This window comes from Cyprinodon tularosa, unplaced genomic scaffold (genome assembly GCF_016077235.1).
Source record: "Cyprinodon tularosa strain WSP-4 unplaced genomic scaffold, ASM1607723v1 ctg66, whole genome shotgun sequence".
NCBI lineage: Eukaryota > Metazoa > Chordata > Actinopteri > Cyprinodontiformes > Cyprinodontidae > Cyprinodon > Cyprinodon tularosa.
Window position 1 is genome coordinate 3,008,567 of NW_024039407.1, and position 14,715 is coordinate 3,023,281.

The 14,715-nt window shown below is 35.9% G+C and overlaps 1 protein-coding gene across 1 annotated transcript; it reads right to left on the reverse strand.

The window, feature by feature from the left end:
- Window positions 1-2,254: 2,254 nt before the first annotated feature.
- commd7 (COMM domain containing 7) lies at window positions 2,255-10,791 on the reverse strand. Its single transcript, XM_038309210.1, has 9 exons — window positions 10,646-10,791; window positions 8,171-8,224; window positions 7,947-8,049; window positions 6,082-6,138; window positions 5,935-5,972; window positions 4,974-5,064; window positions 4,094-4,143; window positions 3,974-4,022; window positions 2,255-2,423 (listed from the first exon to the last, which is right to left on the reverse strand). The coding sequence occupies exons 1-9, from the start codon at window positions 10,724-10,726 to the stop codon at window positions 2,347-2,349; spliced, it is 600 nt and encodes a 199-aa protein (XP_038165138.1). The 5' UTR covers window positions 10,727-10,791; the 3' UTR covers window positions 2,255-2,346.
- Between the last annotated feature and the right edge of the window lie 3,924 nt (window positions 10,792-14,715).

Below are 14,715 nucleotides of genomic sequence, written 5' to 3' on the forward strand. Positions count from 1 at the left end.
AGTGGTTATATAAAGAATATAAAATCCTTATTTATATTGTTGCTATCAGGGTGACAGAGTTTGGTTGTTTTTACAGATCTTAGCAATCTGGGCACCTGAAGGACCTTTACTCACATGAATGATGACCCTTTGAAGTTGATCTAAAAAGGATTTAAGAGAATTTTTTACTTGTGCAACCCACCTCCAGATTCGATCTTGACCATTTCCTTTCTCACTGGTCCTTCTTTTTAAGAATTAGTCAATAAATCAGGTTTATGCTGCAAAGAGAAGAGAACCAACCTGCTCAATCATGGTAACTGAATGACATGGATATATATATGCATTTGTATTTGGGATGCAAGGATATAAATATTTTGCAGATAATATCAACAATTGTTATGATGAAAAATGTATATCATATATACTTGTCTATCCTTTCTGTACTGTGTAAAAATAAACAAGTAAAATGACAGTGCTGATAATTGCTTCTTTGCTTCAGTTGAACACTCCACAACCCTGTTCTTCATCATCACATGACCAAACAGACGCCACATGACCAACCGCCTCTGAAAACGCAACCCACAACAAGATGCAAATCAACATAAATGGTTAAAATTGTCCCAGTTTTAAATTTCAGACCAATGCTGACATGTTAATGCAGCTATACAACCCATCCTTAATGGGGGTTTTTTGTATATAATCTTGACCCTGTGAGAATCGTAAAATCAAACTTCTGCACTGGAAAAACAATCTAAAAAAAAAAAATGTCTTAAATTGAGGGTATTTACCCTTCATTTGATTAGGTAAATAAGATACTTTGCCAATAGAATGAGTATTTTTGCTCTTACAATGAGATGATTAGATAATATGCGTTGGAAATAAGACAATGCAATTGTGCTTTCTTATACTAAGTGTATATTTTCTTGTTCCATTGGCAAAATTTCTACTTTACTTCCTCAATCCAAGAACAAATGCACTTAACAAAAAATTACTTATATAGATTTCGATTTTTTCCAGTGTGTAAATGATTGCATCTGTGTCAAATCACTAACTGACATCTTTTAAGCAAAGTTTATTGAGTTTCCCCAGAACTTCATTTTTCTGTGTAATTTGGGTTGAGTACATGTGCAGTTAGAGAGATATGGGAATCTATGTGTGAGCAGCTGCAGGAAGATAAAACACCTGTGTAAACATCTACTGTATGTTCTTATGAAATACTTATGGCTGTTTGTCTCTTATGGTTGTAATCATAACTGCGATGTTGCTGTATATAAAGCTTCTAAGAGTCTAAATGACAGGAATGTTTCTTACTTTATTTTCTGTTTCTCATCTTGATTCTGTTATTTTACTTAATGTATTTTAGTTAGTTCATCTGATTCCATGAGACAGAAGGACTAATATAGTAATCAGCCTTAGTTTTTAGGCTATTTGTTATGCAAAATGTGCATCTATGTCCCACTTGAGCAAAACGTAGTAATAATTCGACCCCTGATGAACAGATGGTACATTCTTAGCATAAGTGACTGAGGCTCTTCCTGTAGCCTTGTGTGGACGACTAAGACAAGAACTTTAATGGCCGGCCGGGGGAGCAGTGTGAGCTTCCCTCTGCTCCTCTGAGTGACATATACATGTCAGAGAAACGTATATACGTGCAGAATGAGGAAGTCTGTTGTTGGAGTGTATGTATGGAACATTGTCTCAGGAGAACCGTCCTGTGCAATCAGCAGCGTTCACACAGTTTGAGGCAGGAAAGCCAACTGTAAATTCAAAAAGAGGAACTACTGAAGACACTGTGCAAAACTTTTTTTTTTTTTTTTTTACACACGCAAAAACACCATGCCAGAACGCCCCCTCCCCCCCTTTAAGCATTACGGTAATCTAAATGTTGTCTACTGAAAAATTGAGCCATTTTTTTTTTTTTTTTGTTTTTTTTTACCGGCCTCCTAAGATGTTGATTTTTTTCCTGATTAAGACAGAATGAGATTTGAACTCTTGAACCCTGCCATGAAAAGTCCAGTTCTCTTTTAGGCTGCAGTTTGATTGGGATGATAAGCTCAGCACTTCCAGAGAATGCTGAGCATTCACTTTATTAGGCACCAACTTCTGAAACTTTTTTACACTTTAGTAAAATCTTTAAAAAGGTTAAATGTGTTAGAAACTATCTGCAGGTAAATTATAGAGTTAATTTTTAGTTTACTTCTGCTCATTACGCCACAGGCTCCTGGACACTGATCCTCATGCATTCTGGTTGTTTCAAAATGAAAATAAAAAACAGTTTCCTTTTAAATTGTGTTTATTTGCACATCAAGTAAAAACGTTTGGCAGTTTCTCAAATTCATACATACACACACGCACATAAACATGCATTCAGGAAAAGCATTCCATGCTGGCCTTTGCTCTCTCCATCTCATGCAGGAAGTTGTAAAATTGAGGCAGCGTCAGTTCTAGAGGAGACAAGAGAAGAAGATTAAAAAATTATGAGAGAAATGGTAATAAAGTTCCAAACAGACCAAATAAATATAAGGGATGGCATTTGTTTTTAGATGTGGTTGTTTGGTACACATCTCTGATTATTTTTACTTTTTTTTTTTGTTATTGGAACCAAAAGTTTATGTGATAACCCAACGAAAAATGGTGCAAATCTGGGAAGCAGAAGGGAAATAATACAAGGTTTTGTTGAAAATGTTTAAATTTGAAAATATGTGCTGTTCTTTTTTATTCTAGAAACCCTAAATAAAATCTGATCCAACCAAGTGACTTTTAGAAATCCATATTTCTTTTTTTTTTTTTGGGAAAATACCTGACAAATAAATAACACAAATTAGCTTTAATTTATTGATTACAATTTGAATGGGGTAACTATTAACAGGCTTAAAATTAATCAATAAACATGTTCCTAATTCTCCTCCTCACCCAGAATTTCTAGGCAAGGGAAAATTAAAAAGATGGAGGGAGTTGCCTCATTTATGCTAACATAATCTTCATGTTGCAGCCAGATATCAGGAAAACAACATAAGTCAAACTGATGATCACAAATCAAGTCAATTACTAACAAGACATATGTTCAATAAACCATATTTAGTTGCTAATACTTTTCTCTTTCTCTTGGAGTCATGTTCATTTTAATTAGATTATCATGATTCCCTTTTTTTTTTTTTTTACAGAAGCCCCATATCCAACAGGTCTGTAGGATTTCCTTCACTCATCTCTGTAAATTGGAAAAAAAATGTTTTTTTTTTTTTTCTTGTCCAGAGTTGATGCTTAAAAACTAGTCCATCTATTTGCTTTTACTTTACGGCAGAGTTCTGGTGAAAATTAAAAGAGCGACTGATTTCTCTTATCTTAGCTTCCCTTGGCTTCCTGTTAAATCCAGAATAGAACGCAATATCCTCCTTCTCACATATAAAGCCCTAAATAACCAAGCTCCATCTTATCTCAGAGAACCGATTGTTCCTTATGTCCATAGAAGAAGAAATTTGCTATCAATCTGCAGGTTTTGGTTCCTAGAATGACTAAAATTGCAATGAGAAGCAGATCATTTAGGTATCAGGCTCCTCTCCTGTGGAGCCAACTAACAGTTTTAGTCCATCAGGCAGAATCCCTGTCTGCTTTTAAGGCTAGGCTTAAACCTTTCATTTTTGATAAAGCTTATAGGTAGAGTGGCTCAGGTTATCCTGAGCTATCTATAGTTATGCTGCTATAGAGTTAGACTGCCGGAGGACAAACAACTTTTCATCACTCTGCTTCATTCTATCTCTATTCTACGTTACTTTTTAGTTGTAAGGTGAAAAAGTAAAAAATAAAAACTTGCATGTGAGGGATGAGAATGAGCAGAAAAGTGTTGCAGTTCTGTGTTTTGGCCACAGGAGGCAGAGTCATAGAAAACTTAAGTTTAAGCTGTGGCCTCTATTCAGAGCGTAACCCAGGCAGAAGAACAGCAGTTTTTAAATAAATTAAAACTCAGGAAGAAAAATCTAAATGTTCAGTGACTCACCCATGTAAACATTTTCTGTGGATTTCCCCTTTCTCACCACCAGCTTTAACTGCAAGAAAGTTAATATTTATGATAAAATAAAGAATTTCACGTCTATAGGTCATTTACAAAAATTCCTACCTGTAGAAAAACGTTTCCCACTTTTTGGATTTCACTGGTGCCAACAGTCACTGTTTGAATAAGAAAAGACTCTTAGTTCTCTAGGATCTCTATGTAGTACTGATGCAGAAAAGTTTTACAATAAAATGAACACAGATTCTGATAAATTATCTCACTTTAAAGACAAAACATGGAAATAACGAAGTGAGAAAAAAAAGACGAATGAAACTTTTGAAACATTTTTCATACTTTTTTCCTCCTTTTTCTCCAAACCTGGAAAAAATGGAAAACCAAGACTTCTTCCAAGGTGTCTTGGTACCCAGTGAAAGCTTTTTATTTCAACATTTTCTTTTATATGCATGGATTACATAAGATCTTTTTTTGACACTGCTGTCCTTTATTTAAAAGTACGCTGACAGAAAATATATTTTAATGTGATCAAAGTGTAATTCTGACTGGAAGGAACACTAATGTTTTTAAGCAACCAGCGTGAGTCTTGGTAATAATCTGATGCTAAACATTAGGAGAGAGCTAAAGATTAGGGTGATGGTAAAGAGGCCTACTATCACTAAAGATTAGCGAACAAGGCTTTGCTTTTTCTAACACTAAAAATACATTTTTATTGATACCTGAGGAGATGAGAAATTATTTTTAACAATACATTTCTCAATAAAATTCAGGATAAAAAAGTTGATACAAATCTAAACCTGCATCGATCACCAAATCTTTACGTCTAGAAAAACAGATGAAAAAGTCAGAGCTGTAAGACGTCATATACCACAATCAGTGAGAAGACATATATAGGTTACTTATTCATAAAGTCCTGATTGTTTGAATAATTTAAGGTCTCAAAAGGCATAATGGGAAGATTTTCATCCCCAATACTCTTTATGGTTTTTACCTCCAAACTTCCACTCCATGTCCAGCAGCTTGTTGACCATCAGAGTCTGTCCAACAGCGAGCCTGGACAGCGCAGCATAGTGCTCCCCCCACTGCAGGGCACAGAGGGATAAAATGGTAACGTCCTCAGACGAGTTTCGGACTTCCAAAAAATCTGCAACGTTTCCACTGAGGAATGTTTTTAGTTTGCATCCTTGCATTCAGAGACACCTTCTGTTAGCAGAATGCGGCTTTAATACGAATCATTAACGGCGGCATTGTTTTATCTGGAGGTTTGAACACTTTGAACACAACTCAGTGATTTGACTGGAAGGTTTCTTAGGACCTCTTTCTCAGCTTCACCTGTGCTGGAGATGCAACACTTCACTGATGTTAGCTGATCAGCTAAAACTTTATTATAAAGTAAACCTTTCAAGCTATTAAAGCTTGTTGTAGATAGATTCATCTGCAACCAGCACAATAAAACGACAAGCTGTGCCATCAGAACAGATGTAGCTGCACAGATTACAGAACACAGAAATGCTTATTCCAAAGCTGAAACTTTTTGTTTTGGTTGGAATTTAACAAGCCTTGATGATCTGATCTGTGCTACAACCGGGTCAAATCTGCTCCATGTTCATAAAATCATTCCAGAAGATCTTAATATAATAGTTCTCATTACAACCCTGTGTTTTTATCAAAGTCAAAAGTCATAAAGCCTTTATTGTCATTATATTCTGCAACGGATACAATGAGATTTTGGGACTTCCATATGAGCTACCGTAAAATAAATAAAAATAAAAAATGAAAAATAAAAGCTCAAGTGTTTGCCCAAACTCCTAGTGCGAAGATGGATGGAGATAAGAACAGGATGTTTTTTTTTTTCCCTGTATAGGTGTTTATCAGCTGCACAAACACTGAATAAAGGAGGGTAACCCTATTATTGAATCCATAAAGGACAAGGACTCATTTTGATAAATTACCTGTAATGAAAAGTGTGCAGCTTTCTCCTCGTTTAGCCCTGAGAAATCAACAGATACAACTGTTTAGTTTCCTGAATGAAAGATTTACCCGTTCTAAAACATTATTACATGTATCATCCATGTGAGCTGATCTAAAGGAAGTATTACCCAATGTAAGCAGGTCTTCTTTGACTTGTTCAGTCGTCAGGTTTTTCTTTAGAGCTCCTGAGAAAAAAAACATAAAAAATAGAGAATTTTGTTTTACAGCTGGAACTTCAGGGAAACTTTCATTAAAATATAAAGATTGATATTGATGTTTAATTATGAAGTGAAAGAAAGCTTTTAGGGCAGTCTGGCAAAGTCTTATGTAGAAGAAAAGAAATTCAATTGGCTCATCCTGGTGTCCCTCTCTGCAGTATAGGGCAATAGATTAGGTAACTTACTGCTCCAGAGTATGCAGCTATGTGTTAGCATAAAGTCAGGATGAAAAAATATAAGGAAAGACTTTACAGAAGAAATGCTGCCGCCCAGCAGCCCCACACGTTTTGGAAAATTTTATTAGAAATTACTATGAGTCCTTGATTCCATAGAGAGATCAACACCAGCCAACCTTCTCAGCGAGGGATCTCCTACAGTTTACCTCAATATCAGCCATACAGTGCTGGGAAAATTACAATACAAACCCCACAAAAAATGTCCACCTGAGACTCGAAGAATAGACAAGTTTGGTTTGTTTGGAGGATTTATAATAGAAAACTTGATTTTGGTTTACAAGATCAGATCTAAATAAAGCACAAAGATTCAGGAGCAGTAACCTTCAGACAGATGAGATTAGAAGTGAAACAGTTAGTCGGGCTAATTGTAATTAATCAATGACTGAGATAATCTTCACTAATTTAATAATTAAAAAAACAAGTATGCAGACTTTAAAACATATCTTTGTCTGAAAGGACAGAAATGAAGTCAAACTTCAGAAAAAAATATTAGATACTGGATACTGTTTTGTATTTCAGATGGAAAAACCTTCTTTGTCAGCAAATATATTATCCAGACCTCATTAAACTGCATATTTCTAGCTTATCTGGTTCAAATTATTTTTTCTTTTTTGAAGCACTTTCTGCTATCAGGTTAGTAATCAAACAATTGGAAAAAAAAACTGTAAAGCACAGTAGAGGAGGAATGATTATTTGGGTTTGTTTTGCAGCAGCAGCTTCCAGTCATTAAGATGACCTTGAACTCTTCTTCCTATCATGGTGTTTCAGAGTCAAACATCAGTCCATCTTTTCCACATCTGAAGTTTGGCTGAAATTGGGTCATCGCCACGACGGTCCAGGATAAACCAATAAATCTACTATGACACAAATGTACAACCGAGTCAAGGTGCTGCAACGGCCTAGTCAAAGTCTGGATACAGTCTGGATTATAAAGGTTACAGAGAACTGATCAGAAACAAACGTCTGCAAACTAAGGCTGCAAGTAACAATTTTATGTAAATCGATTAATCCTTTTATTAATTTTTCTATTAATAATCGGATATCAAACGGTTCATTTTGCTACTTTATACTTAAATTTGTTTTTTTGTTATTTTTTTCTAAGTGGGTTGCTCTGTCAGCTAAAGGCATGTTTTAGGGTCTCTACACTCCAGTTAATGATTAATCCATTACTAAATTAGTTAATTATTTCAGTAATCGAGTAATCACAACTGAACCGATAATTGTTTCAGCCCTTCTGGGAACCTCAATGAACTGATTCAGATTGGATCAAAACTAGAACCAACAGTGAGACGTAAATGACTACAGAAAACAGCAGCTGTGAGTTAATGCACCCAACATGTTGGAACATGGAGGGTATTTAGTTTTTTCACACACAGCTGTGTAAATTTTGGACTCGAGTTTGTAATGACAGAGAAGCTGTTAGAAGTTTTCCGATTTAAAAACGTTTCAGACCAGTAAAGCGTCTGGATCCAACCACTGAATCTGACAGCAGCTTTAAGTCGAGCTAAATTTGAAGGGAAAGCTGCTTGTTTCTCCCACCCTGAGGAACCAGCAGAACGCTCTTCATCAGGTTCCTCAGAGGACCGGCGCTCATCCCGTGTTCCCCTGCAAATTCTGTCAGCCGTCGCATGAATCTGTCGGTCTGAACACAACAACACACAGAAGAATGCATTCATTTGCACAGACGCACAAAGAGAAAATCAGGGTTTTGCTTCGGTTGAGTTACCAAGAGTTGAGTTCAATGCCTGTTCACACAAACTCACCTCTTTAGGGTCCAGGAGAAACTGGAACAGAATTTCAATCAGACAGCTAAACTGCTGCAGGAACAAAAAAAAAAAAAAAAATTTGAAATTGAAATTTATACTTGAAGAGGTTAAAACTTCAATTATTTTTGCAAGATGAGATGTTTAAGTTTCATCTTTTTTGCCCCTTATACAGCTTTTTTTTTTTTCAATTTTCTACTTTGATGAACTATGGAAACAGGAAAAAACATGTTTAAAAAAACGCCACCTTTTATTTTTTTGTGTTATTTGGGTAAATATATGTTGTTATATATATATAAAGATTTGTCGCCTTGCTGAATTCTTCTGCTTTGGTTGTTCCACATCAAACAAATATAACAAATCAGACTCTTTTCAGTGCAAACCAGCGTGGACCTTTGAGAAAAACTAATCACCCCCTAAAGCCAATAACTTGCTGTTCCAACACTGGCAGAAACAACATGAAAACAAGCATTAACTGGCAATGGGTCGTTTCCATCTAAAGATGAGAGAACTTTTCCCCTGCTCTGCTTTAGATTACCATCCATGAATTGGTTGGAGTTTAAAGTCTCAAACAGATCCCAGGACAATCCTTCAGGACTCATCGTTCCATCAAATACACAACAAAGTTTTAGTGTTTGCAGGAAACTGCTTTACTAACAACCCTGCGAGGTTTATGAACATTCAAAAAGTCGAATCAGCAAACAAAATATTTCCTGCGATCATCAAAATGGTTGAGGAGAAATGTGAGATATATTGTGGTCAGCAGTGGTTTTGGCTTTGGAACCAATAAAGATAATTTTTGTCCGGTCCATCTTGCTGGTTGTTTATATATGAACTCTTCCTTAGTTTGAGGCAACAATTGTATTATTCAGGGGGAATTTGAGACCTCTTATGTCACTTATGAACTCTGGGAATCACTGATCCAGAACACTTTAGAACTGTGGTGCTATTCTAGAGTCCATTGAAAATTAGTTTTAACTTTTTCATTGAGAAAACGACTAACTTTAAATCTATAACCGGTAGTCTCTTTGTGTTGTCAGACATGTTTTCAGTTGAAGTTAAATCTTGGCTTCAGATCTTTGCTGTTACTATGGCTGCAATTAACTATTATGACAAATTGATTAATCTTTTGACTATTTATTCCATCAATCGATTATAATCGGATAACCAAAGAGTCTGCAAAGAAGACTTTTTATTAAATCAAACCAGGGGAAACTAAAATTTTTCCACTTGAGGAAATCTGGATAGAGCACATTGACAGATGGAAAAAAGTTTTTTTAATCTTAAATGCAAAATGTGGGTTGCTCTGCCAGCTAAAGGCATGTTTTACAGTCTATTTCTATACTCCATTTACTAATTGATTACTAAATAAGTTGATGATTATTTCAATAATCGATTAATCCAATTAATTGATTCAGACCTAGTTGTAACCAGTGAAATTATGCTCAAAGAGGGAGCCTAACCAGTGTTAATATAAGATGTTATTATGGGTTAATAAAACAGGTCCAGGTTGGTTTGGATTGTTTAGACAAGTTGAACACAGGGGTTATCCAATCATTGCCCACCCCCTACCATTTTTCCCTCTAAAACAGACAGTGGCAGCAGTAATACTTTCAAGTGGAATATTCAAAACATTTTATTTTTTTGTGGCTAATTATACACATCAATATACCAACATCAAAGATAATAAATACAGCATTCATTCTCTTTTCAGAGCTAGATTTTGAGTTATATGGGGTAAAGAGAAAATGATGTGTCTCTGCAAGTCATCTAGGAGTCTTCAGTGAAACCAAAGATAAAACAATAACAATTTTAATAAAAATGTATCAAATTTATGTTGCTGTAAATATTAATTTTATGCAGAATATTTATTGATACAAGTAGGTTAGTAATGACAATGGAAAAGATTTACGCCCCAGAACTCAAAACTGAAAGCTTTATCCACTATACCTTTTATCTAGAAATTAGGGATGTTTAAATATATGTGTTTATTTGTTAGCAAAGGCTGTAGGAAAGTATAGTTTGTCTTTATTTAGAAAATATGGATGGTTTGCTGATAAATTTTCCTGTTGGAACAGTTTAGATTGACCCTGAAGTTCTGGTGCCTATCCACTTTGGTTATTGCCTGGACATCCTTATAGCAGATACATAACAGAAGCAGGAAAAATCTGCAATGGGGTAAAACTTCACAGCACTTTGCAGTCACATGATGAAAGGAACATAAAAAAGTCAAAGGTTATTAGAAGCAGTTTGAAATGATTAGATGAAACATATGTGAATATTTAAATACCTCGGGTAAAAACAACTTAATTCTTTGTCTGCATTTATATATTTTCATCTAAAACAGATCAATTACCATGAAATGCGCTGAGTCCTATAAATACCGTTCAAAATCTGCAGCTTTTCAAATCCATTTAATCAGAAAACCGGGATTAACGGTTCAAAAGTAGATTAGTTGTGATTTGCTTGTTCTACCTGCTCGTTGAATTTGTTCAGGTTCTGGAAATCTGTACCAACAGAGTCCGGTAAAACATCTTTAGCGAAATGAAGCTGCATCTTTTAGTGGAGTTGTACAGCTGGCTGTCGCTTCGCAGCTGATTTCTGGAGATAAACTTCCGGGTTCGGCTTTGCGCATGCGCGCATCAGAGTGACGCGTCTAAAGGCACGTCTGTTCCCTGGGAATATAAATAAAAACAACATTCTTTGCATATTTGAGAAAATAATGATTTGAAACACTGAGAGCTATTTATCTAAAACTCCCCATACAACCAAAAGCTAAAGAAACTCACTTTAAAATGTTTTATATTGATGACAATAGATGCTCATTCTGTAAAAAGTGGTATAGAAACAATTGACCATGTGCACTATGAATGCAATCAAACCAAAACATTTTGGAATTGCTTAGAAACTTGGATCAAATAAAAAATTGCACTTCCTGAATCTATTTCTAGAGATATGGTCACTTTTGGAATATTATTGAAAAACAAAACATTAGAACTCTGATGTAACCTAATTTTGTGTTTAGCAAAATTCTTTATTCACAAACAGAGTGTTGAGACCAACCCCAATCTTTAAAGTTTTTTTTTAATCTGAATTCAAGTTATATTTGAAATCTTTTAAATCTATTAAATCATACGAATACCTGACTGAAATACTGATGGGTTTGCCCACCAGTATTGATCAATCCTAACATGAATCCCTTGTTGCAATGTATGTAATTATTTCATTATTATCAGCCATTCCTTTTATTTTCTTTGTTCCTTATCAACAATGCCTTGTACTTCTATTTTTGAAATCTGCCTCTACTATGCCTTTCAGAGATTTTTACTGTTACTATTGTCTTACTTGTTTGTACTTACTTTGTTTAAATAAAGTGAAAAAAAACAAAACATTCATGTCTACGTCACAGACAAGACCAGAATGGGCGGAGGAACCCTGAACTCCTTGTATTAAAAACAGAACTTGAACAATATCTTTAGACAATCTCCAAATCAAAAAACAAAAAGGCTCTAAAGATTATCAATATCCACAAATAATTTAACCTATTTCCTTTAAATGTTCTCCCACACTTGGGTTAAGATTCTCAGTCATCCAGGATTCATTCCAAAAAACTTAATAAAAGAATAAAATTAAAAAAAACAATCCACTGGACTTTGTTTATTTTTGTGTTAACCTTTTCTTTTTGTGTGTGTCTCCATATTTTACCTCTGTTTTAGCTATGCTTGTATTTTGCAGAGGTTCAATAAAAAAAGACCATCATGGGCAAGATTAATGAGCTGTTGATCAAGGAGTAGGAGCCCAATCTGCAACATTTATTTTAGTAAAAAAGTAGATACTGAGCATGGATTGATTAGAAATATAGAAATAATTTGGTATGGAGAATAAAATTGTTAATATGATAGATTAGGAGGTTATTAATTAAGTTGAGGTGCACCAAAACAAGATTAATAATAAAGGAATACCTGGACAGAGATGAGAAACTATAGGCGGGTTTTCAAACAGATCACTAAAATTTACATACTAATTGTTTTTATGAAATTCACAGAAATTAAGATTTTAAAAACATTATTTTATTGCTTTTGCGAAAAGTGTTTCCTAAAAAAATTAACCTGGTTTGACTTGAAGACTTCTACACCATTAACTACAAAAGTTATATTGTTAGATTTTATTTGATTTAATATAATTGAATGGGTGAAGTTATATGTTAGTAATAAAGTGTGGTAGTACCGAAGATAACAAATGATCTAAATCAAATGCAACTGATGTATCTCAAAGTTCCTATGGCCCCTTTTTTAGCTTGTATATTGCAGAGACACTATATTTCTAAAATATTTTGCTCATTTTTGAACTTTTGACCATTCTTCCAAAAGTTCATTTGTGATGTCATACACTGATGTTGGACGAGAAGGTCTGGCTCTCAGGCCGTTCTTAATATGTGTACTTTTGTGTTCTCATGTGCTCGTGTACTCGTGAAACGTCATCAGCCTTAGCCCTAGTACGGTTCCAATTGACAAGATAGCAAGACCGAGAATGGACAAAGTCCCAGGATGTTGTTCTCGCCCCTTCCTCTTTAACGAGTATGCATCAATTTAATTCAATTAAATTCAGTTTATTTCTGTAGCTCCAATTCATATCATGTCATCTCAAGGGACTTTACAGTTCAACCAGATCATACAGTCAAATTGATGCAAAGTTTTCTATCTAAGGAAAACCAGTTGATTGCATCGACTCATTGACTCAAATGCAATCACTTACACTAAGCATGCTTGTAGCGACAGAGGAGAGGAAAAACTCTGTTTTAAAAAGAAGAAACCTCCAGCAGAACCAGGCTCAGTGTGAGCGGTCATCTGCCGAGGCCGACTGGGGTTCAAGAGAACAGAAGCAGAGATACAAAAAGCAACTGGAAAAGGCGGACCGGTCCAGAAAACACACAGCCAGGCAGACGAGCTCCGATCCCACTCCCATGTCAGAGGATGAAGAGAGCACATCCAACCAAATTTAATCTACTCAAATTAGAAAATCAGGTCTGGGATCCAGTTCAGTATACAGTACATAGGTAGGTGCTCATGAAGATTCTCAGTCTTCCAGGTCATAGTAATTCCGTAAAAGTAAAAAAAGAAAAATATCCACTGGACTTGGTTTCCAAGGTTTGAAGACATTTCGCCACCTCTCCAGGAAGCTTTCTCAATTCAAATGTCTGGATCTGCAGTGAGTTTGAGTCTTTTTAAAGACAAGGCCTTGTATTGCTTGGAAACATGCAAATTGAACTGACGAGTGGGTCGTTTGGTTCCATTGTTAGCCTGTAATATCTGAAACCTGTCTATGATTCTGACGGGCGGTCATTAAAGGGGGGGATTGTCGTTAAAGGGGGGGGGGGGGGGTTGTCTCCTGTAATACCTGAAACCTGTCTATGATTGTTAAGGGTCGGTCGTTAAGGAGGTATTGTTCACCGGCTGAAGAGGGTAGGTGCTTTGTTCCTCTCTGATGGGGTGGGGGGTGTGGTGATATCTGGAAGCGATCATCACTATAACTGAATAGTAATTGTTTGGAAGCTGGAATCTGAGTCCACCACTTCTGTTTAAAGTTGGTTTTTCTCTCTTAACATAGATGGCTTCCTTCAAGCCCCTCTCAAACCACCTATTTTCTTTATCCAGAATGTGAACATTCTGGTCCTCAAAAGAAAGTCCTTTGTCCACAAGGTGTAGATGACTCCGCAGTACATCTACACCTTGTGGACAAAGAACATTCTTCCAGCTCCCAAAAACTTACAATTCAGTTATAGAGATGATATAGAGATGAAATCAAGAACGGAAATCAAAAAAGGAGATAATTAACAGAAACAGAAATTAGCAGCATCAAATTAAACGGCAACTCCATCCATCCATCCATCCATCCATCCATCCATCCATCCATCCATCCATCCATCCATCCATCCATCCATCCATCCATCCATCCATCCATTACAGAGGTAGCAGCCTAAGCAGAGATGACCAGACTTCCTGATCCACACACACCTCCTCCAGCTGCATCTTGAGGGACCCCAAGGTGACACCAGGCCAACTCATAGACATAGTCCCAGCGTGTCCTGGGCCTTCCATGACGCCTCCTCCCAATAGGACATGCCACCTCGGGGAGGCGACCAGGAGGCATCCGAGCCACCTCAGCTGAAACATCAAATCAAACTACACAATATCAAAGGTAGAGTGAAAAAGCAAAATCTTATACAAAGGCATGAAGGTCCCAGAAACACCCCACCTGAGAAAGCAAACAAGCAACTTTGCATTTTGTTTATTGTCATGGCATCGGCATCATACACCTGAAGCAAATGAATACTGTTAAGAATAACCACAAATACATTTATTTGTTTTTCTTGTTATGACCTGATATATTCTAAACTTGACTTAGTACACATTTAAAGAGAATGGTATGAGTATTTAGAGGCCTCCTCTTGATATATTGGCTTAACTTATTTGCTGCTTTTCAACTACTTGAACATTTTTTTTCTTTATGTGGAGTTTGTGTGTTACCCCTTTAAGCTTTGCAGC

Excerpts from the sequence above, each read along its gene's own strand:
- commd7 (XM_038309210.1), bottom strand. The coding sequence starts at position 10,726 with ATGCAGCTTCATTTCGCTAAAGATGTTTTACCGGACTCTGTTGGTACA. Across the intron at positions 6,139-7,946 it reads CGTTCTGCTGGTTCCTCAGG|GAGCTCTAAAGAAAAACCTG; the intron begins GTGGGAGAAACA and ends TTTTTTTCTCAG. Across the intron at positions 4,144-4,973 it reads CATGGAGTGGAAGTTTGGAG|TGACTGTTGGCACCAGTGAA; the intron begins GTAAAAACCATA and ends TTATTCAAACAG.